General features: G+C 41.1%; 3 protein-coding genes and 1 long non-coding RNA gene across 4 annotated transcripts; 1 reads left to right on the top strand and 3 right to left on the bottom strand.

Annotated features, from left to right (window-relative positions):
* Window positions 1–3,456: 3,456 nt before the first annotated feature.
* On the bottom strand, window positions 3,457–12,048 carry LOC114798025 (uncharacterized). The gene is made up of 16 exons (XM_028993380.1): window positions 11,250–12,048; window positions 11,028–11,153; window positions 10,561–10,716; window positions 10,402–10,489; window positions 10,030–10,179; window positions 7,183–7,234; window positions 6,702–6,794; window positions 6,151–6,157; window positions 5,459–5,605; window positions 5,237–5,362; window positions 4,767–4,922; window positions 4,608–4,695; window positions 4,228–4,377; window positions 4,002–4,085; window positions 3,806–3,888; window positions 3,457–3,605 (listed from the first exon to the last, which is right to left on the bottom strand). Exons 1-14 carry the CDS (start codon window positions 11,371–11,373, stop codon window positions 4,052–4,054), a joined length of 1,497 nt encoding a protein of 498 aa, XP_028849213.1. The 5' UTR covers window positions 11,374–12,048; the 3' UTR covers window positions 3,457–3,605; window positions 3,806–3,888; window positions 4,002–4,051.
* A 148-nt stretch (window positions 12,049–12,196) lies between these two features.
* mad2l2 (mitotic arrest deficient 2 like 2) lies at window positions 12,197–15,566 on the bottom strand. The gene is made up of 9 exons (XM_028992510.1): window positions 15,249–15,566; window positions 15,053–15,127; window positions 14,854–14,972; window positions 14,641–14,712; window positions 14,034–14,134; window positions 13,847–13,941; window positions 13,670–13,743; window positions 13,498–13,590; window positions 12,197–13,409 (listed from the first exon to the last, which is right to left on the bottom strand). The coding sequence occupies exons 2-9, from the start codon at window positions 15,090–15,092 to the stop codon at window positions 13,368–13,370; spliced, it is 636 nt and encodes a 211-aa protein (XP_028848343.1). The 5' UTR covers window positions 15,093–15,127; window positions 15,249–15,566; the 3' UTR covers window positions 12,197–13,367.
* LOC114797619 (uncharacterized) lies at window positions 14,862–15,663 on the top strand. Its single transcript, XR_003750958.1, has 3 exons — window positions 14,862–15,236; window positions 15,383–15,438; window positions 15,607–15,663. It is a non-coding gene; the product is annotated as an uncharacterized LOC114797619 (long non-coding RNA).
* A 2,661-nt stretch (window positions 15,664–18,324) lies between these two features.
* Window positions 18,325–24,952, bottom strand: lrrc47 (leucine rich repeat containing 47). Its single transcript, XM_028992508.1, has 7 exons — window positions 24,334–24,952; window positions 22,795–23,253; window positions 22,588–22,704; window positions 21,222–21,337; window positions 20,891–20,993; window positions 20,623–20,712; window positions 18,325–19,022 (listed from the first exon to the last, which is right to left on the bottom strand). Exons 1-7 carry the CDS (start codon window positions 24,913–24,915, stop codon window positions 18,798–18,800), a joined length of 1,692 nt encoding a protein of 563 aa, XP_028848341.1. The 5' UTR covers window positions 24,916–24,952; the 3' UTR covers window positions 18,325–18,797.
* Between the last annotated feature and the right edge of the window lie 32 nt (window positions 24,953–24,984).

Here is a 24,984-nt window from a genome sequence, read left to right as displayed (position 1 = left end):
TTAATAATAAAAAATATTCACATAAAAACACAATTGAAATTTGCTTGTGTTGTCTGACTAATATTTATTATTCAAATGTGAGTAACATGGAAAAAGTAAGAAATCAAAAAGGGTGCAAATACTTTTTCACAACATTTTATATTGAACTGATTAAGTTCACAAAGTAGAATGTAATTCCTGTTGTGCTCTGCTGAACTTTGTTGGGTTTTACTTTTGTTCCTCGATTGCTTGAATCAAAGCTGCAAATCAAAGGTCAAATGACTGTGAGATACTGTTAAATACGATCATTCTGTGCATTCATTTCAAAACCATGGGGTTCGTATATGCACCAATAAAATAATTATATTAATTTATTTTGCTTTTGTATTTGCTGCTGTGAATGGAGGTCATGAAGGGCAGAGAAACTATTTCTCCAAGACAAAGTCCTTCTTTGTGTGTGGGCAGGAATTTGTCTCAAGCCAAAAAACGAAAGTAAGATTTGTTTTAATGCGTGACCAGTCAGCATTAAACTTTAACAAACAAAACAGCAGAGGTGGACAAAGTACTCACATTTATTGCTTAAGTGAAAGTATAGATTACACTGATGAAAAGTTACTCCACTACAAGTGAAAGTCATACAGTAAAAATGTTCCTTAAGTTAAAATACTGAAAATACTAAGTATTACTTTCACTGTATTATTGATGCATTATATTTTGACACAGCACATACACATAATTAATTCATCTGACTAGATTGTAGAAGCTCTAGAATGAGGAACTGGTAAAATGTTACAGAATAAAACACAACCAAGATGACAAAGAAGTTATCTTTTTTTTTGTAATTGTAAGTGAAAGTGAAGTGATTGTCACATGTGTTACACAGCAGCACAGCACACAGTGCACACAGTGAAATTTGTCCTCTGCATTTATCCCATCACTCTGAGTGAGCAGTGGGCAGTCATGACAGGCGCCCAGGGAGCAGTGTGTGGGGACGGTGCTTTGCTCAGTGGCACCTCAGTGGCACCTTGGCGGATCAGGATTCGAACTGGCAACCGCCTGATTATGGGGCCGCTTCCTTAACCGCTAGGCCACCACTGCCCCACTACAGTAGGGGGTCTGTACCACTACATACCCCCACGAAACAGCATGGTAGGTGTTCTGACACAATGTACCAAGCATCAACCATATAGCACCATCTACCAGGTATGGCAACAAATTCATTGCAAACTATTACTTACAGCTAATAAAATGTTTACATACTGCAATATTTTCTACAGGTTGAAAGTCTTTGTAGGCTATTATATAGTTGCTTTTAGTCAGAGACAGCACGCACATAAAAGAAAACAAAATTAATCTTTAATTTTTTCCAGGACTATAGACCTTTTGCACTGGTGCACCAAATTTTGACCACATTACATTTAACACCGCAGTTTTATAGGTTAACATTCTTTCTAATCGCTGTGCACATAGGCAATATTAACTGGTAAATCTGGTTAACATAAAATTAAAGTTTCAAATGTACAGGAACATCTGGACTATAGGCAATCAGAGGTAGGCCCCGCCCTTTACAATCTCTGATTGGGCCTAATATGTGTCTGTTGCTTGAACTTCTTTATAGTTAAAGATTGTCACATGTGACGCGACCTTACTGATTACTGATTGGCTGAAACATCCCATTTCAAAGTAACGAGTAAAGAGACCCTTGATAGAAATGTAGTGAAGTGCATTTTTCTAATTATGTTAAAATGCTTTTCATTGACTACAGTTCAGCATTTAACACAATAATCCCTTCCACACTCACCACCAAGCTGGAACACCTGGGACTCAGCTCATCTCTCTGTCAGTGGATCTCCAACTTCTTAACCGGGAGACCACAGGCAGTAAGGATGGGTGGACATGTCTCAGCCTCCATCACCCTCAGCACTGGAGCCCCCCAGGGCTGTGTTTTGAGCCCCTGCTGTACTCCTTGTACACATACGACTGTACAGCCACTACAAACTCCACCACCATCATTGAGTTTGCTGACGACACTGTCGTGGTGAGCCTGATCTCCGACAAGGACGAGACGGCCTACATGAAGGAGATTTGAAATCTGGAGAATTGTTCCAGAGGAACAATCTCCACCTGAACGTCAGCAAGACAAAGGAGTTAATAGTGGATTTCAGTACCAAGCAGGAGAGGAACTACCATACTTCTGTCATGGAGCCCAGTGGAGAGAGTGGACAGCTTCCGATACCTCAGTGTTCACTTCACACAGGACCTGTCATGCTCCTCTCACATCAACAACGTGGTGAAAAAGGCCCGGCAGCATCTCTACCACCTCAGACGCCTGAAAGACTTTAGACTGCCCTCCAAGGTGCTCAGGAACTTCTACTCCTGCACCATAGAGAGCATCCTGACGGGAAATATCTCAACCTGTTTTGGGAACAGCACCATGAAGGACTGGCGAGCCCTACAGAGGGTGATTCGAACACATCATCTGTACCAAGCTCCCAGACCTTCAATTTATCTACAGCAAGCGGTGCTGGACAGGGGGCCAGGAAGATAGTGAAGGACCTCAGCCACCCCAACAACGGACTGTTCTCTCTGCTGCGATCAGGGATGCACTTCTGCTCTGAAGTTTAACACAGAGAGAATGAAGAGGAGCTTCTTCCCGCAGGCTATCCGTACTCTCAACAATAACAGTACATAGAAATCCAGCACTTTCACTTACACTTCAATCACTCTGGAATCAATCCCCCCCAGAATTCTTGCACAATCCCCCCAGATCTTTTGCACAAACTCTTTACTTCCTTTTTTATGTTAAAGACATATTTGCAATATTTGCATATTATTTTCATTGTATACTTGCAATATTTGCAACACAGTAGCAGTTGCCAAAGCATTTCACTGCATATCATATTGTATATGACTATGCATGTGACAAATAAAATTTGAATTGGTAAAAAGTACGATATTTGTCTTTCAAATGTTGTGAAGTGAATAAGTCATAAGTTCCCCAAAAATACCCCAAAAGTAAACAACAGATATAAGTATTAAAGCCCTGGTATTTTGTATACACTTGTATACATGCACATTTGCCAAACTTAATTTTGTTGAATATTTAAACAAAACCACAGTGCTCTCTGCACATTGCACTCTTAAATTCTGGCAAAGTAGATCAAATGATTCAAATAAAATTTTACTTTCTCAGTTATGAGTGGTTGGCTATAGTTCTGTACAAGACATGAACAACACACAGCTAAGAGACTGCAAACTATATAAAATATTTAATCAAAAACATTTTAAAACATACAATAAAAAACACAACATTTACTAGAATCATGTCACACACTTTTATTATGAACTATCAGTGAGTCTCAAATACTGATATTTACAGACTATGGTTTTGTGCCACTGAACTAAAGTTGAATAAGAACACTGATATGGGCCAGCCCATATAATTCCAAAATGGAAGGAATTTGAATCATTCTTGTAGGCTTGTGTTGAACCTCTTCTGGATGCATGTCAGCAGCCTATTTGCCTTCTTGCATGTTTCTCCACACTGAAAGAGTCATGGATATGACTCTAGAGATCCCGCTGTAGCATCTATACTGCCAGCTCAGTACAACCTCAGTACTGTAAACCTGCATGAGAAAAAACATCTACATATCAATCTTTTATTTTTCTATTTCATTTTACAGCAGGATAAATTGTTCAGTGGTGGGATCCTGACTTCAGTGGGGTCCATCTGACTGATCCTGGTCCATGCTGCTGCATTCATTTCTTAATTAAGTAGATAAACTTAATTGCATTAATTAGAACTAACAAATCAAAATTTGCTCACATTGACAAATTTATTCAAGGGCACCAGGAGTAGGCTATGCAGTCCATCTGCAGGGTCTGATGACTCTTGATCCTAATGATAGACTAAGACTCACAGAAATCAGAAGTTTCATATATAACAAGACGTACACTGTTGCCAGTGGCCTGCAACTATTTCCAGAGCTTTAGTAAGGCAGATGATCCTGTTATACACCTACCTGCTCTACTGCACTTGACTCTTCCTGCTCAACCCTAGAACTCCAAAATGCTATACATTAAGTTCTTGCAATTCAGCGGCAGACCTGCAAATATGTTTAGAAACAACATATGAACAGTATTTCATCCCTCCAGTAGCAGACAATATGCAAAGATTTTTTTGCTGATAACACACAAAAGAAATTATTCGGTTCTTAAAAATTGAAAGGAATATAAAGAGGCTCTTACACTGGAATATTTCTCTTCTGCCAACACCAGAAGAATATAAGCATCATAGTTACTACTAATAATAATGATAGTATGATCACGATGATAGTCACAACATCTTCACATTCAGCATCTGATGAAGATGTTCCTCCTTTTCTCATCAATTTGCATCTATTAAAATATGAAATCATAGTGCAATATTTTAAGCACTCTAACAAAGACTTATTCATTGCAGAGGAGAACTGGACAGTCACAATAAAGTCAAATTTTTAAATAGTGTTGACTAGTCGTCTTATAGTTTGTGAAGTCAAATGATCTTAATTCAGCAAAGCATCTATAGATGTCTCAGTGGACATTACCAACAAAATCTGACTGTAATGTAAAGTCATGTTGTTACTTACTGTGTGTGTGACCTGCATGTTGAGAAGGAGCCATCTGAGTAGGTGTCGCCAACACAGTCAGTGCACACAGTATCTGTAGACGCTGTACCTGCATTTATGTTAAATTATTAAAACGTACTACTGTCAGTGCCAGTGAAATATGTAAAGGTATTCATGTACCATTTTGTTTGATGTACTGCCCTGGCTCACACTGTGTATGTTTCTGAGCCAAGGAGCAGCTGGGTGGTGAGAATCGGCTGCAGAAGTTTCCTTCCAGAGGGTCACAGGTAGTGTCCGATACGGAAGTGCAATTTTTCTGTATTCTCAATCCTAGATCTTGAGGTGGGAAAAGCAAATGCATCAACCCTGACAGTTGCATTAAATTCTATAAGTGAAGTAATTGTCATTGTGAAACACTGGATCACAGCACACAATGCACACACAATGAATGTGTCCTCTGCTTTTAACCATCACCCTAAGCAGTGAGCAGTGGACAGCCATGACAGGTGCCCGGGGAGTGTAGGGACAGTGCTTTGCTCAGTGGCACCTCGGTGTCTAAGGATTCAAACTGGCAACCTTCTTATTACGGGGCCGCATCCTTAACCGCTAGACCACCACTGCCCCGATCCATGAATGGAATATGTACTCACTGGTGTCGCATGTTGTGCACGATCTGCATTTTTCAAGTCCGCTGGGTTCACCAATGAAGGTGGATGAGGGGCAGGGAAGGCAGGTTGTGCTTGTGTATTCTGTGCAGTGTCTGTGCACAAAATAACCTGAAACAAAAATATCATGGCTTTTTTACACCAACCACAAATTATTTAGGGATTTCATAGTTTGATAAATTCATGATAATGACAAATTGGTCTTACCAGGCGAACACATTGGACAACATTCACTATCAATACCATATTCAGCCTGTTTACAACCGTAACAGGACATGATTATTATGAAAAGGAAAGTGCAGGTTACGAACATATATGTAAACTTTGACATGATTCCCACTGATTCCTTTATTTCTTTGTGTTGGTTTTACAGTCCTGTAGCAAACTGGGGAACTGAAAGACAGGAGACATTATTTTTCAGATTTTGCTTTGCCTCAATTACTTTTAGAATTTGAATCAAGCACACATACATCCAAAATCAAACAGTTCACTGTTGTACAATTCTGCACATTTTATTTACAGTAAGTGAAAGTAACTGTGATGAAAATGTAAAGCACATGAATTTTTACCATGAATCTGTATCAAGAGAACAAAGTTGGCAGAATTAAAGAAAAAAAAAGTAAAGTAAACTACAGATATTTAAATTAAGCAAATAACCTGCTGTGGACAGCGCAGGAAACCACACCAAATGTGACACGCTCACTGTAACGCCCCCAGTTATCCCAATGAATTAAAATGAATTAAACGCTGGATATTTTACTCTCTATCAAAGGAATTTCAAGTTGCAAAAGCGCAGTAAACTTGGTTTAGTATGCTTAAAAAGTAGAATTACTGCACTTGAAATGTAATACACGTCATACGTCAAAGCACCAAGACTAGAATCATGTTCAGTCACTCACCAGACTCCTTGGAGAAATGAAAGAGATTTGAATAAAGGAGAATTTCAAATAGAAAACACTTCTTGCCGATTGGCTGGCACCTTGCCATAGGACAAAAAAAGCGGGAAGAGCATGTCCTGACAATAAACCTTTTCAAAGTAAAAAGATTCTCAGTGCAGTGTTCACCACCTCCATCGTTACAGCAATGATACATATTTCATTTAGAATCATACATTTAATTACTGATCATTAACGTTAAAGCATTCATACATTTGCAGAAAATGTTAAACATTTATTTTATTTTAAAGCACAGAGGTGATATTTACAAAGACGCCTTTGACTAAACTACATAAAAAGTATTATGAAAACTGTAAACAAATGACAAAAATGACAGAAAACTGTCCATGTAGACAACACACTGAACAACTAATATGCATCCAGATCTTCTATGAAGCCTTCTGAGCTCTTTCCTCCACATAGAGCTGCATCTAATAAATAAATAAAATCAAGGATAAATAAATATTGTAGTTATTAGGATAATATATTAACTTCAATTATGTATAAAAGTGTACCTTTACAATGTCAGACGTCATGGTTTTTAGCGGGATGAGTCTGGATCCTTGCATGTGAACCTCCTGCTCATCTGCTGCGATCCATGGAAAGTCCTGGGAAAACCGTACAATCGGATATATGAAAAGTAGACTAAGCTAGTTTAAAGACAAATAGTCCTCGGCATTTGCAGACCTTAATAACTTGAATCTTTACCATATTCTGTGTGGCAGCTTCTTGGGTATAAACCAATTGTCACGGCGGCGAGCTGATGGGGGAAGAAAGCGCAGAGGCGGGACATTCTAGGAAAGGGATTTTATTAAATAAACACAAATAAACGCGGCTCGGTGGCCAAAAAACAGTGAAACAAATGGGAGAACATGTGGCGGTTGCCAGAACTCAAAACACAAACCAGAAAGTCAAGTTCATGCACAGAGTCCCGCTGTCGCCGCTGCAGAGAGGCGGAGCCACAGGCTTTTTAACAGCTGTCCGGATTGGCCACACCTGGAACCAGCACCTGTGGCCAATCCTGACACTAATACTGTTAATGTACATCCTACAATAAAATATACAGAAACATGCATGTCAAAAACCATATGCAGTATAAAAAAATTATCCAAATAAACAAGACAGAGAGCTAATATTATTACACCTCGCACTCGTATACTCCGAGCCTCCAGTACTGCTCACCTGGTCCCTCCATCTCTGAAGGTAAAAGGAAGACACTCATCTAGACTCTTCTCTGTCTTGGCCTCTCGGTGGTGGAATGAACTTCCCCTTGAGGTCAGAACAGCTCAGTCACTGAGCACCTTCAAATGGCAGCTCAAGACCTTCCTCTTTAGAGAATATTTAGATTAACTTGTAACCTTCTTATTGTCTAACTTATGTACAGAATCTACAACAAGAGTGAGTAAAAAGATTGAGGGTCCTAATGAACTAGAACTGATCACTTCATCGATGGTAACTTGAAAACACATTGAAGTCGCTCTGGATAAGGGCGTCTGCCAAATGCCTTAAATGTAAATGTAATACTGGAAGGATATTAACACTGATATGGGCCAGCCCATATAATTCCCAAATTGAAGGAATATGAATCATTCTTGTAGGCTTGTGTTGAACCTCTTCTGGATGCATCTCAGCAGCCTATTTGCCTTCTTGGGTGTTTCTCCACACTGGAAGAGTCATGGACATGACTCTAGAGATCTTGCTGTAGCATCTATACTGCCAGCATCTGTACAACCTCAGTACTGTTAACCTGCATGCATGAGAAAAAACACCTACATATCAATATTTTATTTTTCTATTTTATTTTACAGCAGGATAAATTGTTCAGTGGTGGGATCCTGACTTCGATGGGGTCCATCTGACTGATCCTGGTCCATGCTGCTACATTCATTTCTTAATTAAGTAGATAAACTTAATTGCATTAATTAGATAAACAAACAAATCAAAATTTGCTCACATTGACAAATGTATTCTAGGGCACCAGGAGAAGCCTATGCAGTCCATCTGCAGGACTCGTATGAAGTGGGTCTGATGACTCTTGATCCTAATGATAGACTAAGATTCACAGAAATCAGAAGTTTCATATATAACCCGACGTACACTGTTAACATGCCAGTGGCCTGCAACAATTTACAGAGCTTTAGTAAGGCAGACCATACGACTTGCCTATACAACAATCCATAAGTCAGCATTTCTACGTCATAATTGTTGAGTATAATACTTTTTGTATTCAACCATTACAACCTACAGTCTCTTAGAAATCAAAACCATTAAACCACTTCTACTAAGCGAAACATTCAAAGTCCAAGGTTCTGGAACATGCCAGGCATGGAAGCATTTGCAGCACTCACTGAATGTGCGCAGCATACCCAGTGTTGTATTATACCTAGTGTAACATTGTAAAGTTTTTATCTTTGCACATTATCCTGTTATTCAAGACTGAAGATTGGTTTATTGTCAGTACAACAGTATACACAGTATACCTTGTATTTCACACAGCCCCCCCCTCCCCATAGTGCAATCATAAAAGAAAAATATATATGTATATACACATTAAACTAAACTACACTAACTAAAACTTAAATACTTTACATGTTATGCTTTATAGGAGAAAAGTAAAAAACTTTTCTGTACAATGAACAGGACAACTTCATGTAGGATGCTTGTGAGTGGATATGTTGGATATTTCAAACAGGACACACAAGACAAGACAAATGTGCAAAATGTGTAGGAATGTGCAACAAGAGCAGATATGTGCAAAATGAGTTGAGATAGGCATAAGCCTGGAAGTGTATTGTTGAGTTTATCTTTTTTTTGTAATGGCAGTGCATTGAGAGCTCTGACTGCTCGGGGGAACAAGCTCTTGCAGTGTCTGGCAGCTACAGTGCTGATGCTGCCAGAAGGTAGGAGGGAGAACAGGGCATGTAAGGGATGGTGTGAGTCCTTCATTATGTTCCGAGCTTGACGGATGAGGTGTTTCTTGTAGAGCTGGGAGATGGGTGGAAGTGGATCCCCGATGATGCGCTCTGCTGTCTTCGCTATCTGCAGCAGGGCCTTAGCAGACAGTGATGTAGCAGCAGAGAACGCTCTCAATGGTCTCCTGGTAGAACGATGTGAGGATGGGGAGAGGGAAATTAGCCTTCTTTAACTTGCTGAGGAAGTGCAGCAGGAGAATTTGTCTGTCATGTGCACACCTAGAAATGTCACACTGCTGATAATCTCAACAGCAGATCCATCGATGTGCAGTGGGGTGGGGACAATCCGTTTCTTCCTGAAGTTGACAACCATCTCTGACATTGAGAGTCAGGTTTTTGCTCCGGCACCAATCCACCGGATGTTTTATCTCCTCTCAGTAAGCAGACTCATCGTTGTTGGTGTTGAGCCCCACTACTGTTGTGTCGTATGCGAACTTGATGATGTGGTTCAAGCTGTTCTGTGCAGCACAGTCTTGTGTCAGCAGAGTGAACAGCAGTGGGCTGAGCAGCATCCCTGTGTGGAACCTGTGCTCAGTCTGAGGACCTTGGAGGTGTTATGTCCTATAGACACAGATGGAAAGACAGAGGACCTGGTTGTTGGGAGAGGGAGTCGTTTTCCTCGATGGCTCCCTGATCCCTGCCTCAATCCGTGAAAAGAATTTGTTCAGTTCATCTGGCAGGGAGGGGTTGCTCCAAGATGCTACATATTAAGTTCTTGCAATTCATTGGCAGGCCTGCAAATATGTATAGAAACTATGAATAGTATTTCATTCCTGCAGTAGCAGACAATATGCATATTTTTTTGGTGATGATACTGATAACACACACAAAAAGTTCTTAAAAAATGAAAGGAATATAAAGAGGCTCTTACACTGGAATATTCCTCTTCTCCCAACACCAGAAGAATATAAGCATCATAGTTAATAATAATAATAATGATAGTATGATTGCAATGATAGTCACAACATCTTCACATTCAGCATCTGATGAAGACGTTCCTCCTTTTCTCATCAATTTGCATCTATTAAAATATGAAATCATAGAGTGTTTAAAAATATTGCACTAACAACGAGTTATCAATTGCAGATGAGTACTGGACAGTCACAATAAAGTCAAATTTTTAAATAGTGTTGACTAGTCGTCTTATAGTTTGGGAAGTCAAATGATCTTAAATCAGCAAAGCATCTATAGATGTCTCAGTGGACATTACCAACAAAATCTGTCAAGTCATGTTGTTACTTACTGTGTGTGTGACCTGCATGTTGAGAAGGAGCCATCTGAGTAGGTGTCGCCAACACAGTCAGTGCACACAGTATCTGTAGACGCTGTACCTGCATTTATGTTAAATTATTAAAATGTACACCTGTCAGTGCCAGTGAAATATGTAAAGGTATTCATGTACCATTTTGTTTGATGTACTGCCCTGGCTCACACTGTGTATGTTTCTGAGCCAAGGAGCAGCTGGGTGGTGAGAATCGGCTGCAGAAGTTTCCTTCCAGAGGGTCACAGGTAGTGTCCGATACGGAAGTGCAATTTTTCTGTATTCTCAATCCTAGATCTTGAGGGGGGAAAAGCAAATGCATCAACCCTGACAGATGCATTAAATTCTATAAGTGAAGTAATTGTCATTGTGAAACACTGGATCACAGCACACAATGCACACACAATGAATGCTTTTAACCATGCTTTTTTTAACCATCACCCTAAGCAGTGAGCAGTGGGCAGCCATGACAGGCGCCCGGGGAGTGTAGGGACGGTGCTTTGCTCAGTGGCACCTCGGTGTCAAACTGGCAACCTTCTTATTACGGGGCCGCATCCTTAACCGCTAGGCCACCACTGCCCCGATCCATGAATGGAGTATGTACTCACTGGTGTCGCATGTTGTGCACGATCTGCATTTTTCAAGTCCGCTGGGTTCACCAATGAAGGTGGATGAGGGGCAGGGAAGGCAGGTTGTGACTGTGTATTCTGTGCAGTGTCTGTGCACAAAATAACCTGAAACAAAAATATCATGGCTTTTTTACACCAAACACAAATTATTTAGGGATTTCAAAGTTTGATAAATTCATGATAATGACAAATTGGTCTTACCAGGCGAACACATTGGACAACATTTACTATCAATACCATATTCAACCTGTTTACAACCGTAACAGGACATGATTATTATGAAAAGGAAAGTGCAGGTTATGAACATATATGTAAACTTTGACATGATTCCCACTGATTCCTTTATTTCTTTGTGCTGGTTTTACAGTCCTGTAGCAAACTGGGGAACTGAAAGACAGGAGACATTATTTTTCAGATTTTGCTTTGCCTCAAATACTTTTAGAATTTGAATCAAGCACACATACATCCAAAATCAAACAGTTCACGTACAATTCTGCATATTTTATTTACAGTAAGTAACTGTGATAAAAATGTAAAGCACATGAATTTTTACCATGAATCTGTATCAAGCGAACAAAGTTGGCAGAATTAAAGAAAAAAAAAAAGGAAAGTAAACTACAGATATTTAAATTAAGCAAATAACCTGCTGTGGACAGCGCAGGAAACCACACCAAATGTGACACGCTCACTGTAACGCACCCAGTTATCCCAATGAATTAAAATGAATTAAACGCTGGATATTTTACTCTCTATCAAAGGAATTTCAAGTTGCAAAAGTGCAGTAAACTTGGTTTAGTATGTTTAAAAAGTAGAATTACTGCTCTTGAAATGTAATACACGTCATACGTCAAAGCACCAAGACTAGAATCATGTTCAGTCACTCACCAGACTCCTTGGAGAAATGAAAGAGATTTGAATAAAGGAGAATTTCAAATAGAAAACACTTCTTGCCGATTGGCTGGCACCTTGCCATAGGACAAAAAAAAAAAAGCGGGAAGAGCATGTCCCGACAATAAACCTTTTCAAAGTAAAAAGATTCTCAGTGCAGTGTTCACCACCTCCACCGTTACAGCAATGATACATATTTCATTTAGAATCATAAATTTAATTACTGATCATTAACGTTAAAGCATTCATACATTTGCAGAAAATGTTAAACATTTATTTTATTTTAAAGCACAGAGGTGATATTTACAAAGACGCCTTTGACTAAACTACATAAAAAGTATTATGAAAACTGTAAACAAATGACAAAAATGACAGAAAACTGTCCATGTAGACAACACAGGGAACAACTAATATGCATCCAAATTTTCTATGAAGCCTTCTGAGCTCTTTCCTCCACATAGAGCTGCATCTAATAAATAAATAAAATCAAGGATAAATACATATAGTAATTATTAGTCCTGTAGCAAACTGGGGAACTGAAAGACAGGAGACATTATTTTTCGGATTTTGCTTTGCCTCAAATACTTTTAGAATTTGAATCAAACACACATACATCCAAAATCAAACAGTTCACTGTTGTACAATTTTGCATATTTTATTTACAGCAAGTGAAAGTAACGGTCATGAAAATTTAAAGTACATTGATTTTTACCATGAATCAAAAGAACAAAGTTGGCAGAACAAAAAAAAAAGTTAAAAATAACCTGCTGTGGACGACGCAGGAAACTGGACCAAATGTGAAACATTCACTGTAACGCACCCAGTTATCCCAATGAATTAAAATTAATTAAACGTTGGATATTTTACAGTCCATCAAATCAATTTCCAGTTGCAAAAGTGCAGCAAACTTGGTTTAGTATGCTTAAAAAGCAGAATTACTGCACTTGAAATGTAATACATGTGATATGTCAAAGCACCAAGCCCAGAATCATGTTCAGTCACTTACCAGACTCCATGGAGAAATGAAAGAGATTTGAATAAAGGAGAATTTCCAATAGAAAACACTTCTTGCTGATTGGCTGGCACCTTGCCATAGGACAAAAAAAAGCGGGAAGAGCATGTCCCGACAATAAACCTTTTCAAAGTAAAAAGATTCTCAGTACAGTGTTCACCACCTCCACCATTACAGCAATGATACATATTTCATTTAGTATCATAAATTTAATTACAAATTACTGATCATTCATACATTTGCAGAAAATGTTAAACATTTATTTTAAAGCACAGAGGTGATATTTACAAAGACGCCTTTGACTAAACTACATAAAATGCATTATGAAAACTGTAAACAAATGACAAAAATGACAGAAAACTGTTCATGTAGACAACATAGGGAAAGCACACTGAACAACTAATATGCATCCAGATCTTCTATGAAGCCTTCTGAGCTCTTTCCTCCACATAGAGCTGCATCTAATAAATAAAAAAAAAAAATCAAGCATAAATAAATATTGTAGTTATTAGGACAATATATTAACTTCAATTATGTATAAAAGTGTACCTTTACAATGTCAGACGTCATGGTTTTTAGCGGGATGAGTCTGGATCCTTGCATGTGAACCTCCTGCTCATCTGCTACAATCCATGGAAAGTCCTGGGAAAACCGTACAAACGGATATATGAAAGGTAGACTAAGCTAGTTTAAAGACAAATAGTCCTCGGCATTTGCAGACCTTAATAACTTGAATCTTTTCCATATTCCGTGTGGCAGCTTCTCGGGTATAAACCAATACTGTGAACGTACATCCTACAATGAAATATACACAAATGTACATCAAAAACCATATGCAGTGTTTAATAATTAAAAAAAAAAAATCCAAATAAACGAGACAGAGAGCTAATATTAATACCGGGAGGATTGTTGTCCAAAACTGCATCACATACACTAATTTTGAGTATGACAGCACGCAGAAGCTGTTCAACATGGGACAGGAGCGTGTCTGAGCTGTGAAACATATGTAAGCACAAATTTGATAAGCCACAAACAATTCATTTATGAGGATAATATAAGGCATAATATATAACACAATCTCTTACCTTATAGAAAGTAGAGGTGGCTGAGAGATTTCAAACACAAATCTCTCCACGGGGTGATGCTCTTTGTCCATGATGACAACCACCACCTTTTCTGCTTCATTCTGACAGACAAACAGAAATACACAAGCGCTTTAGACCACATGTCTAGACCCAGCTGAAAAAAAAAAAAGAAAAGAAGTGGGGCAGTGGTGGCCTAGCGGGTAAGGAAGCGGACCCATAATCAGAAGGTTGCCAGTTCGAATCCCCGAAGGTGCCACTGAGCAAGGTATCATCCCCACACACTGCTCCCCGGGTGCCTGTCATGGCTGCCCACTGCTCATCAAGGGTGATGGTTAAAAGAAGAGGACACATTTCGTTGCTGCAGTGTGTCACAATGACAATCACTTCACTTTCACTTACGATGCTGTTAAATAAAAAAATCTAACAGGTCTTCAGACACAAATACTCACAGTGAAACCAGATGGATAAGCCACTTTATTCATCCCAGAGGGAAATTGACCAGCCTGATTCCATCTCGTATCCCGCATAATATTTACATCACCCAGCTTTACAAATCTACTAGCAGCCTCCGCGGAAGCATGTTTGGTTTTCTGTCTCTGGTTCCTACCTTCTCAATAAGTGGCTTCACACAGTGGAGGGTGTCTTGAATATACTGGTTAAGTTCAGGGTGGCATGACATCTGAGGGGGAAAAAAAAGAGGAAAAATTTATCTTCCATTTCTGATTACTGTATTAATTACAACTGGTTCTTTACGTCGAACACATTTGTCAATAAAAAGAGAAAAAAAGAAAGACAGGAAGCTTGATGATCAAGCCCTGACCTGCACAGGCACGTTGTACTTCTTCCTCTTTTGGAAGATCCCCGATGGATAAACCTCACGGACGTACAAGATGAGATGAATGGCGACCTCCAGGAACTCGCACAGTATATCAGCCACCACTGCCAAACACAAAAGACACTGTTAACCCGAAAAACGTACTCAAATCAAGGTACTTCAGGGTTCCACAGCGATCCAGTACCTTGACCAAAATTGAGATCCTGCCTAGTAAGTGTCGCCATTCTCTCGATAGATATAAAACGATAAAATGCCCGACCTAACCATGAAGACAAAAAACAAACTTCAGCATTTAAACAGGCGACCGCAGGATCCCGCGAGTCAGTGATATGGAACAGAAGAACCACAGCGGGGGGATCAAGTATCAGGTAACGACTAACGTCATGTAGTCGGGTTCATGTCGCACGACGTGTTCCTGGAACAGCTGCAACTAAACAGAGTCTTATACAACAATTAAACACGAAAATATAAATAATCGCTGATGCGCAGCGATGGTTCTGTTTTTAAATTTCAGGTCGCAGGTGAATGACGTCACGACCGATCCTCTAGAAAGGGAGGATCAAGTATCAGGTAACGACTAACGTCAGGTAGTCGGGTTAATGTCGCACGCTCGACGTGCTCCTGGAACAGCTGCAACTAAACAGAGTCTTATACAACTATTAAACACAAAAATATATATAACCGGCGCTGCGCTGCGATGGTTCTTTTTTTTTTTTTTTTTTTTATTTAACGTCGCAGGAAAATTACGTCACGAAAGAACCTCTAGAAAGACCCTTACCGCCACCTGCTGGAAGCGCTGCGGTAGAGCTTCCACCGGGACACGAAACATAAGAAACAACTTAAAACCTGTTACATACATTCCCCGAATTGGTCAATACGTGGAAAGAAATAAAGTGGAGTTGTTATCAGCATGATTAATCTAGATGCTAAATGATATACGTGACTAGCATGTAATTACATGGTAGATAAAAATATAATCTACCTTAATTATACTCTGTTTCCAATGACATAAGCAAGCTACTACTGTATGCTACTGTATTTTTTAATGACAGTTAAAGGTGTTTTAATGAATCAATTACACAGTTGTCTATAGAAACAAATGTTTATTTGCACTGATGAATGAGGTCAAAAGTAATTCCATCCATACAAGTTTTTCCATGTATTTCTTTTCTTCAAGAAAAATAATTTAATCACACACAGCAATTTAAAGAAATATGTTCAGTCTCAATACTGGCTGGAGACAGACGGGGTGAAAAACACGCAATTGTTTCAGCTGATCAGTCTTGATGGACAATTTTTATTGTGTCAATATCCTCCTCCTGTAAACGATTGACACTTTTAATGTCACTCTTTCCCTGCGAGAAAAGGCTGGCGTTGACTTGAACAATCCATTCTGCGATCCTCTGATCTGTGTAATATTCTTCCTCTGCCTCGTCCTTGTCTTTAGTTCTGCTCCCGCTGTCCTGCGATGAAGGCCGAGACTCCGTTTCAATCGCAGAATCATCAGAGATGCGCGTCTGGGGATCTGGCTCGGACAGGTGAGCCCTTGATTTGATCTCACTTGTCATCCGTCCACCCTGAGTGGCATTCGAGTTTCTCCCTCGACCTCTCGTCTTGTCCGCCAAAGTGCGGGGCTCAAGACAGGGGTTCCCAAGCAGCTGCTGATTTTCGAATCCCACCACTGTCTTCAGACTCACTTTCTCTGCCCGATGGTGGGTCAAGACGGTGACATAACCACACACCACCCGGGTCCTTGCCAGCCCACCCCCCGTCTCTTCACGTTTCTGTAACGTGGTCCACTTCGTCCTCTGCAAAGCTGTGATCAGCATGTTGGTTCTCACAGTCCGGATGACCTCGGGCTCTTGGCGGCTGTCCAGTCTGCATCCAGTTATTTTAGAGCCGCAGATCGGGGGCAGAATTGTGCTGGTGGCAGCCCTTTGCCTACTGCCTCCTCTCGGCTTGTTCCTTTGAAGGCCTTGCGCCAGCAGTGGTCTGGACCTCTGCAGATGTTCAGCTGCGCGGTTTAGATCCCCCTCCGTTCGGAGTGGTCCGTCGCCGCCGCCGGCCTGGAGACAGTGTGCGGAGGAGCAGGCCATTTTCGATCTGCCCAGATGCTGAAGAGAGATTTTGTGGCCCTCCAGCTCCCCATCTCCCCGCTGGGCTCTCTTCTCCACATGCGGCACGGAGACAGGCCTGGTCTCCTCATTAAGCATTATTATGATGTTTCATGAAAGCCCCTCTAGCCAGAGCGCCGACGGGACAAGCCTGCATGTTGCAACGATGCTCATCTGGAGCTCGGCTCCCAGCGGATTCCTTTGAGACGCCTCCTCCTCCTCACATCCACCCAGCCCTGCCAGATATTTGATCTGTAACAATACCCCCCCGCATTCTGGTTAACCTGTGAATCTCCAAACCACCCAAGTGTGGACAGAAATGCGGTCCATGCATCCATACGCAACGAGGGATTATGCAACAATGCAGCAGAGTCTCAAGTGCACAGAAAGATATCTTAACAGGTGCTTTTGCATTTTTCTGTCACTTTACAGGTAATGTAACCTATTGGACAATGAAGTATAAATGCAAACAGTACTGTACAGTGAAAAACACAGAGAAGCAAAAAAACAAAAAGATAAACAAGTCTTATGCAGAAAACAAATTGAGTCGATCATTAGAATTGTAGAATATATCTATATAGATTTTTTCATGCATCATTCCTATGTCTATGCAACTTCAATGCTTTTTCATTTATTATTACCAGATAAAACATGTTCATTAAGCAATGTTATTAGTACCATGGCAAAAAGTGATACCTTTACTCCAAGTATACATATTTATAGCAAAAGTTTTAATTCAATGACTGTCACCCCCCCTGTAAAGCAATGAGCTGACAACTTGATTCTGATGTAGAGCACTTTATTGATCCCCAAAGTTCATCTTGGTTGGATAACATCACCTTGAGCCTTGTCTGCCTGTTTTTTTGTTATCTTTGATTTTATTAATAAAAAACACATTATGAGAAATATGTATACAGTACAGGCCAAAAGTATGTACACACCTTCTCATTCAATGTGTTTTCTTTTTTTTAATGACCATTTACATTGATAGATTCTCACTGAAGGCATCAAAACTATGAATGAACACATGTGGAGTTATGTACTTAACAAAAAAAAAAGGTGAAATAACTGAAAACATGTTTTATATTCTAGTTTCTTCAAAATAGCCGCCCTTTGCTCTGATTACCGCTTTGCACTCTTGGCATTCTCTCGATGAGCTTCAAGAGGTCGTCACCTGAAATGCTTTTCCAACATTCTTGAAGGAGTTCCCAGAGGTGTTTAGCACTTGTTGGCCCCTTTGCCTTCACTCTGCAGTCCAGCTCACCCCAAACCATCTTGATTGGGTTCAGGTCCGATGACTGTGGAGGCCAGGTCTCCCCTTTTTGTTAAGTACATAACTCCACATGTGTTCATTTCATAGTTTTGATGCCTTAAGTGAGAATCTACCAACGTAAATGGTCATGAAAATAAAGAAAACACATTGAATGAGAAGGTGTGTCCAAACTTTTGGCCTGTACTGTATATGAATTAAGAGATGACAGTGTTCTTATGATATATTAAGATGGTATAAATGTAATACATGTTCCTGTTGTACAAAGTGTAAAACCATTATTATATAATATACATGGTATCAGTTTTTTACCATTATTTTAATTTACTGGATATATTTTAAGGTCAGTAAGAAACATTAGTATACAAACTATTTTCCACCTTCAGCACAGAACAAATTTCCCTTCGTTTAAATGTGGCCATGACCCAAATGACAAGTTTGCCATTTGTTTTTCAGAAGTGCTTTTAATGAAATGTGATTTTAAATGTACTGTTACATTAGCTGCAGTAACAATTTAGCTTGACGTTACATGCAGCAATGCAGGACTATCGAATTACGGTCAGGCTCATGTCAGAGTTCAGATCTGTTTTTGAGGGGTAGACAACCCGGAGGTTTCCGTCCATGTCCAAGATGCGAACCTGCTGCACAATAAGCTCGTGCCCGTCGGCTGCTATGCTTTCACTGGCAGGGACGTGGGCAGCGTCACCCTCTCCATCTGAACCGGCTTCTTCTTTATGTTCAAAGGTAAACTTGTTCAGCTCTGCCATTTTCTGAAGAGAGAGATATATTTAATTAATTAAATAGAACTGGCTTATTGAAAAAAAAAAAAAAAAAAAAAAAGGGGAATAAGTTGAGACATCACTTTCTGCGAATTAAAACAAACTCCTACATATCTGTGCCCTGTTGGAATGCACAGGAATAAAACCCACTCTTCTTGCATTATTTGTCCTTTATATGGTCACAGAAAATTTCCCTGCGTTCTTGTCTTTTGTCTTGGCCCACTGCTCACGTTTACGGACAGTAAAATATTCAGAGGCACCCGAGCTGCTCCAAAAGGATGTGTGGATGTGGGGCAATCACACGGCAAATCACGTTACGGCCATGCAAACCAAAACCAGAGGTTTAACCTGCCAGTCACGCTGTCCCTCACTTTTTCCACGTGCAACAAAGGAAATTTTAAAATATGCGCAAACACTACAGCAAAAAATATGGCATTTACTTTCTCGCAAGGTAATCATTTTCAAGATCCCATTTCAATGCAGAAAAATAAATATTATAACATAAGACTGAATATAAATAAATTACTGTTAATTCAACATGCAATGGTTTGCTGACTTGTAAGATTATTCAATAATAATAAAAAAAAGGTAATTAAAATGGTAATAAAAATGGTAATTTCGTGTCACTTAGCATGATTACATGTAAGAATGACATGTCCCAAACTTGCTCCTGGAAGACTTCCAGCCACAGGACACCTCATTCCCAACCTGCCACATGCACCATTAGTCTAACGATTACCTGAGTCTAATTAAGACAGGCATCGGTGGAAACTAAATCTAACAACAAACAACAATAACAATATTTTGTTGTTGATTTACAGAAAAATGGTATCTGAAGCAATGATGTCCCTCCAACCGATCAAATGTGCTTGTTTTCATGTGGGCTGAAATAATTGATTTTGGCAAGTGACGCGGTGAAACGCGGTGAATTAAGTAAATCTAGATAAAAAATTTTTTTTTTTTTTTTTATAAATGACGGTGTATGTGTAACTGGATCTTTCAGAGCAGCAGTCTCAGATAAAGGCCTCTAGGGTTGCAATGTGTATTGTGTGCCATAGTGACACAAGACACCGGGCATTGCAGGGCAGTGACGTCATTAATTCCACAGGCCTGGGCTTGGCTGTCAAAAGATCGTGGCATGAAATGAATCCATCATCTTGAACAGAGCGACTGATATCACGATCGCCTCTGCACAGACAGGACGCTTGTCGGATCATGAAAAGGTGTCTGATTTTCAGTCTGCAGAAAGCTGCTTTGACCTCGCTGGGAGGACACAGGACATCAAAGATCCTGACTTGGTTTTTATTTGGAAAAATGAACAATTCTTTGCAATATCTGTTACACAAGTTTCAGGACAAAGTCAGTCTGACTGTCACCTTTGTCACTCTGTCTACTGATATATGTATAAAAACTCAATTTGTTTGGCGGAGACAATAATTTAAGACAGACAATAGCTCTCATAAATAAGCAATAAAAATAATGCTCAACAATCAGATACTGGTACTAGCATTGTGTGGCACAAGTTCTGGTTCTAATTTGTATTACAGTGGCTATAGTGCATTTTAGTACGGTTTTACATTCAGAAACTTACAGCAATGAGGGAATCCATGACATCTTTACAGGTCTGCAGACTGGTAGAACTGGTCACCTCCAGGAAAAGCTCACTTGTACTTTTCTTTATCTACAGAAAAAACAAGAAGCATTGAAATAAAAAAATGAAGCTTTTATAGCTTCATATAAAATAGCATAATATTTCAGACATTTACATTTGTATTGTAAACGTATGAATTTTTTTTGAAACATCAAAAATACATAATGTGTCAAAAATGAGTGGCAAAATTATAATCTGATCAGGTCACCTTTGTTTTCTCACTGTTAGTGATTGGTGGAAAGGAGATGACCTGGTCCTCTACATCGACCAGACAGGGGTAAAGCATTTTCCCATCCAAGAGCTGCAAGTATCTGAAAGAAATGGAAACATCCCAGACATGGTCACAAAAAGAAGATTCTGCACTCTTTTTGCGTTTACCGAGAGAATGGCACCCCCTTCCGAGTCTGGGTGAGCATGACCTCCTTCAATTCAGTCACTCCCCCTTTTTTGTTCTCGTAAATGCTTGAATTTGAGCTACACTGCTGCTACGGTGAGACAATTTGCCAATGATTCATTTTTAATGAGGCAGCATAGCTGACCTGTGTAGCCCAGAGACGTTCTGCCGTTTCCTCTGTTTCCTCTGCTCATCTGCTTCTTGCCGCAAATGCCTCAGGAGGTCAACAGCCTTCATCTCCTTACGACCTAGTGGCACAATCTGCGCACACATCAAAAGTTACCTTCAATTAACAGAAGGGTCAAGTGTCCAAATGCTCCCACTTGCCCCCCCACTAGGAGCCCCTTTACACTTGAAATGGAATGCCAGAGAATTTCAGAATTTTTAAAAAAAGCAAATAACACCCAAAGAGCGGAACTGAATAGTTACCTTAGTGTATGAAACTGTGATTTCCCCACACAATTAACTAATCCAAAGCCCATAAACAAATATCAGAGGTTTAGAACAATAATAAGTAAAGTTTCTATAGAGAGGCAATCATGAACTAAACCAAAACCCGCAAATAAGGATCAGAGGTTCGGAACTATAATAAGTCGAAATTCTATAGAGGCAACAATGAACTAAACCAAAACCCGCAAACAACAATCAGAGGATTAGAACTATAAGTCAAAATTCTATAGAGGCAACAATTAACAAACCAAAGCCCGTAAACAAGGATCAGAGGTTCGGAACTATAATAAGTCAGGTTTCTATAGAGAGGCAGCACATGTTGTAAAGGGTTCACTTTGTAAAACAGAACAAAAGCTCTCAGTGTGTTTGGAGTAGAGTGACAGGCGCTCACTGGCAACCCGCAGAAATACAAACGGCGGGAGAAAAAGAAAAGGCGGCCATTCATTATTAACCGCGGGAATTATCCGACTCCTCAATAGACCTAATTAACATTATGGTTTAGAAACTGGACTCTGTACAAACAGGGGAAACTGGCCAGCAAAATGCTATTAAAAATGCACCAGAGTCTTCTACTTAACTATTACATAACTGCAGAACCACAGGCAGATTGAGTGTGGAACCATCAAGTGGAGTGATGGTTATTTTGCACGTTCGACACAGCAACATCGATTACATTTACAGGAACCTACAGATTATTTACAGTTGTATGGTCTAGCGGGTGAGGAAGCGGCCCCGTAATCAGAAGGTTGGAATCCCGAACTGCCAAGGTGCCACCGAGCAAGGCACCGTCCCCCACACACTGCTTCCCGGGCGCCTGTCATGGCTGCCCACTAAGGGTGATGGTTAAAAGCAGAGGACACATTCCGTTGTGTCACCGTGTGCTGTGCTGCAGTGTTTCACAATGACAATCACTTCACTTTCAAGATGTATACACCCACTGGTCAATTTATTAGACAAAAAGGATACGTTTTACCAATAGTAAATTATTTAAACATGGACATAACATACAAGTATGTAAAGCACTAACAATTATGAGGGATAGAAAATGGATTAATAGCCACCTTAAGCAGGTCTGGAGCTCTGGCATCATACAGCAATGGCCCACGGAGCAGATGCACATCATGAGTTGCGATGGTAGCCGTTGTCCGTTTGGCACACATTTCATCATGAAGTTTGGTCTATAGGAGGAGCATAAAAAGGCTTAAAAAAAATCCACAGGTCCAACCCACACTTCAACAAATAAATGTCCTCTGCACCAGGTGCATCACCTGCGCCATGAGGAACCTCTTCAGGGCATTGCCAGGCCGAAGGCTCATCCCTCTGACTATACAGCAGACGATGTACGGCCGAACGTCCTTCACGCCGCCTGCTACCTTCACAGTGATGGCTCCAGGGCTGTCGGACACATGAAGGATCCGAACGATCATCTGGTTCAGGTCCTCCACCTCTTCGTTTTGGCCCTTACCCTTTTGCTTTGATGCAGTTTTTTTCTTGGGGGCACTTTTAGCCGCCTCAGCCTTCCCTTCTTCCTGATGCTTCCCTTTGCCCTTACCCCTGCCTCCCGCTCGCAGGTAGTCGAGCACAGATTTCGTCTGGCAGCCGTTGACCATCTTCTCCAGGCGCTTGTCGCTCAGTTTGTTGCCTTTGAAGTTGATCTCCTTCAGCCTGGTGCAGTCGCTGAGCTCCGAGGGGATGTCTGTGAGCTTGTTGTTGGACAGGTCCAAAACCTGTTTCAACAAATTAAGCAGCAAATGTGGACTCAGAAACCCAACATCACAATGCCTGCTGGTAACAGGCAACAGATTTGTTACTTTTATAAAATTTATTAAAATGATACATTTTATTGACAACAGATGCACTCTAAAGGGTAAAGAAGCAGTGAGAATCACAGCAATTTGCTGCCAGCAATTTATCAGTAAATTTGTCTCTTGTATGATAACCATACCTGTAAAAGTAGATAAGAATAATCCTTCAAATACAATTTCAAACTTAAAAAAAATTAATAATGGGACAAACTGTATGAATGATTTATGAGTATTAAAATAGGTGCCACTGAGCAAAGCAGTGGTGGCCTAGTGGTTAAGGAAGCGGCCCCGTGATCAGAAGGTTGCAGGTTCGAATCCCGATCCGCCAAGGTGCAACTGAGCAAAGCACCGTCCCCACACACTGCTCCCCGGGCGCCTGTCATGGCTGCCCACTGCTCACCAAGGGTGATGGTTAAAAGCAGAGGACACATTTTGTTGTGTGCACCATGTGCTGTGCTGCAGTGTTTCACAATGACAATCACTTCACTTTAATAATAATAATAAATAAAGTGAAGTGATTGTCACATGTAATACACAGCAGCACAGCACACAGTGCACACAGTGAAATTTGTCCTCTGCATTTAACCCATCACCCTGAGTGAGCAGTGGGCAGCCATGACCGGCGCCCGGGGAGCAGTGTGTGGGGACGGTGCTTTGCTCAGTGGCACCTCAGTGGCACCTTGGCGGATCGGGATTCGAACCGACAACCTTCTGATTACTGGGCCGCTTCCTTAACCGCTAGGCCACCACTGCCCCACAAGGGTGCAACCTATCACCAAGGGTGATAGGTTGAGGTGAAGTAGAGGACACGTTTTGTTGTGTGCACCGCATGCCGTGCTGTTTCACTAGTGTGTGCAGATTGTACACACTAGTGAAACAGCACGGCATGCGGTGCACACAACACCTTAGTGCTAGGTTCAGTGGTCCAGTAATGGTATACACGCGTGCGATCGAATGCATGCATCGATGTCAGGCAGTGACGGTTCTGGAAGGAGAACTGGCCTTCAGCGCTGGCAGGTTGCTGATCTCAGCGCCCAGCTCCTCGATGGCATTCTCCGACGCCACGACGGTGCTGAGCAGCTCCAGCTGGCCCGAGTACAGGTCGTCGGGCAGCCTGCTGAGCGCATTTTTCGACACGTTGATGGTGGAGAGCTTCACGCAGCGGCTCAGGCCGGCCGGCAGCGAGGCGATGCGGTTGCAGCTGACGTTCAGGGTGTTGAGGTCGCCGAGCAGCGAGATCTCCTGCGGCAGACCCTGCAGCTCGTTCACCGACACGTCCAGCACCTTCAGCGACTTCAGCCGGCCCACGGACGCGGGGACGGACCTGATCTTGTTCCTGCAGAGAATCAGGCTCTGGAGATGGGTGAGGTCGCCGATGTTTTCGTGGACCTCTCGCAGGTTGGGGCACTGGCTGATTTCGAGGTAGTTCAGCAGCGTGAGAGAGTAAAGCCGCGCACACAGGCCTCCGCCGGACTGGATCCGCTCGTCGACGCTCGTTCCCTGAAGGACCAGCTCGCGTCGGTTCTCCTTTTCGGCCCTGTCGATCTCTGCCCAAGCGCTCAGCTGACAATCCGAGGCGTCCATGCTTTCACGGGGTACCCGGAAGGAAAAGGCGAGAATATCCGGAAACGGAGAGTGACGCAATCGCGCACA

Source organism: Denticeps clupeoides, chromosome 10 (genome assembly GCF_900700375.1).
Source record: "Denticeps clupeoides chromosome 10, fDenClu1.1, whole genome shotgun sequence".
In the NCBI taxonomy this organism is placed as follows: Eukaryota; Metazoa; Chordata; class Actinopteri; order Clupeiformes; family Denticipitidae; genus Denticeps; species Denticeps clupeoides.
This window is presented reverse-complemented; position numbering and strand designations above follow the sequence as displayed.

Coding starts and splice junctions, on each gene's coding strand:
- LOC114798025 (XM_028993380.1), bottom strand. CDS start 11,373: ATGTCAAAGTTTACATATATGTTCATAACCTGCACTTTCCTTTTCATA. Junction 6,795..7,182: donor GCCACAGGTGCTGGTTCCAG/GTGTGGCCAATC, acceptor CGGTTTTCCCAG/GACTTTCCATGGATCGCAGC. Junction 4,696..4,766: donor GCAGTACATCAAACAAAATG/GTACATGAATAC, acceptor ACATAAATGCAG/GTACAGCGTCTACAGATACT.
- mad2l2 (XM_028992510.1), bottom strand. CDS start 15,092: ATGGCGACACTTACTAGGCAGGATCTCAATTTTGGTCAAG. Junction 14,135..14,640: donor TGAAGCCACTTATTGAGAAG/GTAGGAACCAGA, acceptor TTTGTCTGTCAG/AATGAAGCAGAAAAGGTGGT. Junction 13,591..13,669: donor AAAAGATTCAAGTTATTAAG/GTCTGCAAATGC, acceptor CGGTTTTCCCAG/GACTTTCCATGGATTGTAGC.
- lrrc47 (XM_028992508.1), bottom strand. CDS start 24,915: ATGGACGCCTCGGATTGTCAGCTGAGCGCTTGGGCAGAGATCGACAGG. Junction 20,994..21,221: donor AACGTCTCTGGGCTACACAG/GTCAGCTATGCT, acceptor CATTTCTTTCAG/ATACTTGCAGCTCTTGGATG. Junction 20,713..20,890: donor CTAACAGTGAGAAAACAAAG/GTGACCTGATCA, acceptor TTTTTTCTGTAG/ATAAAGAAAAGTACAAGTGA.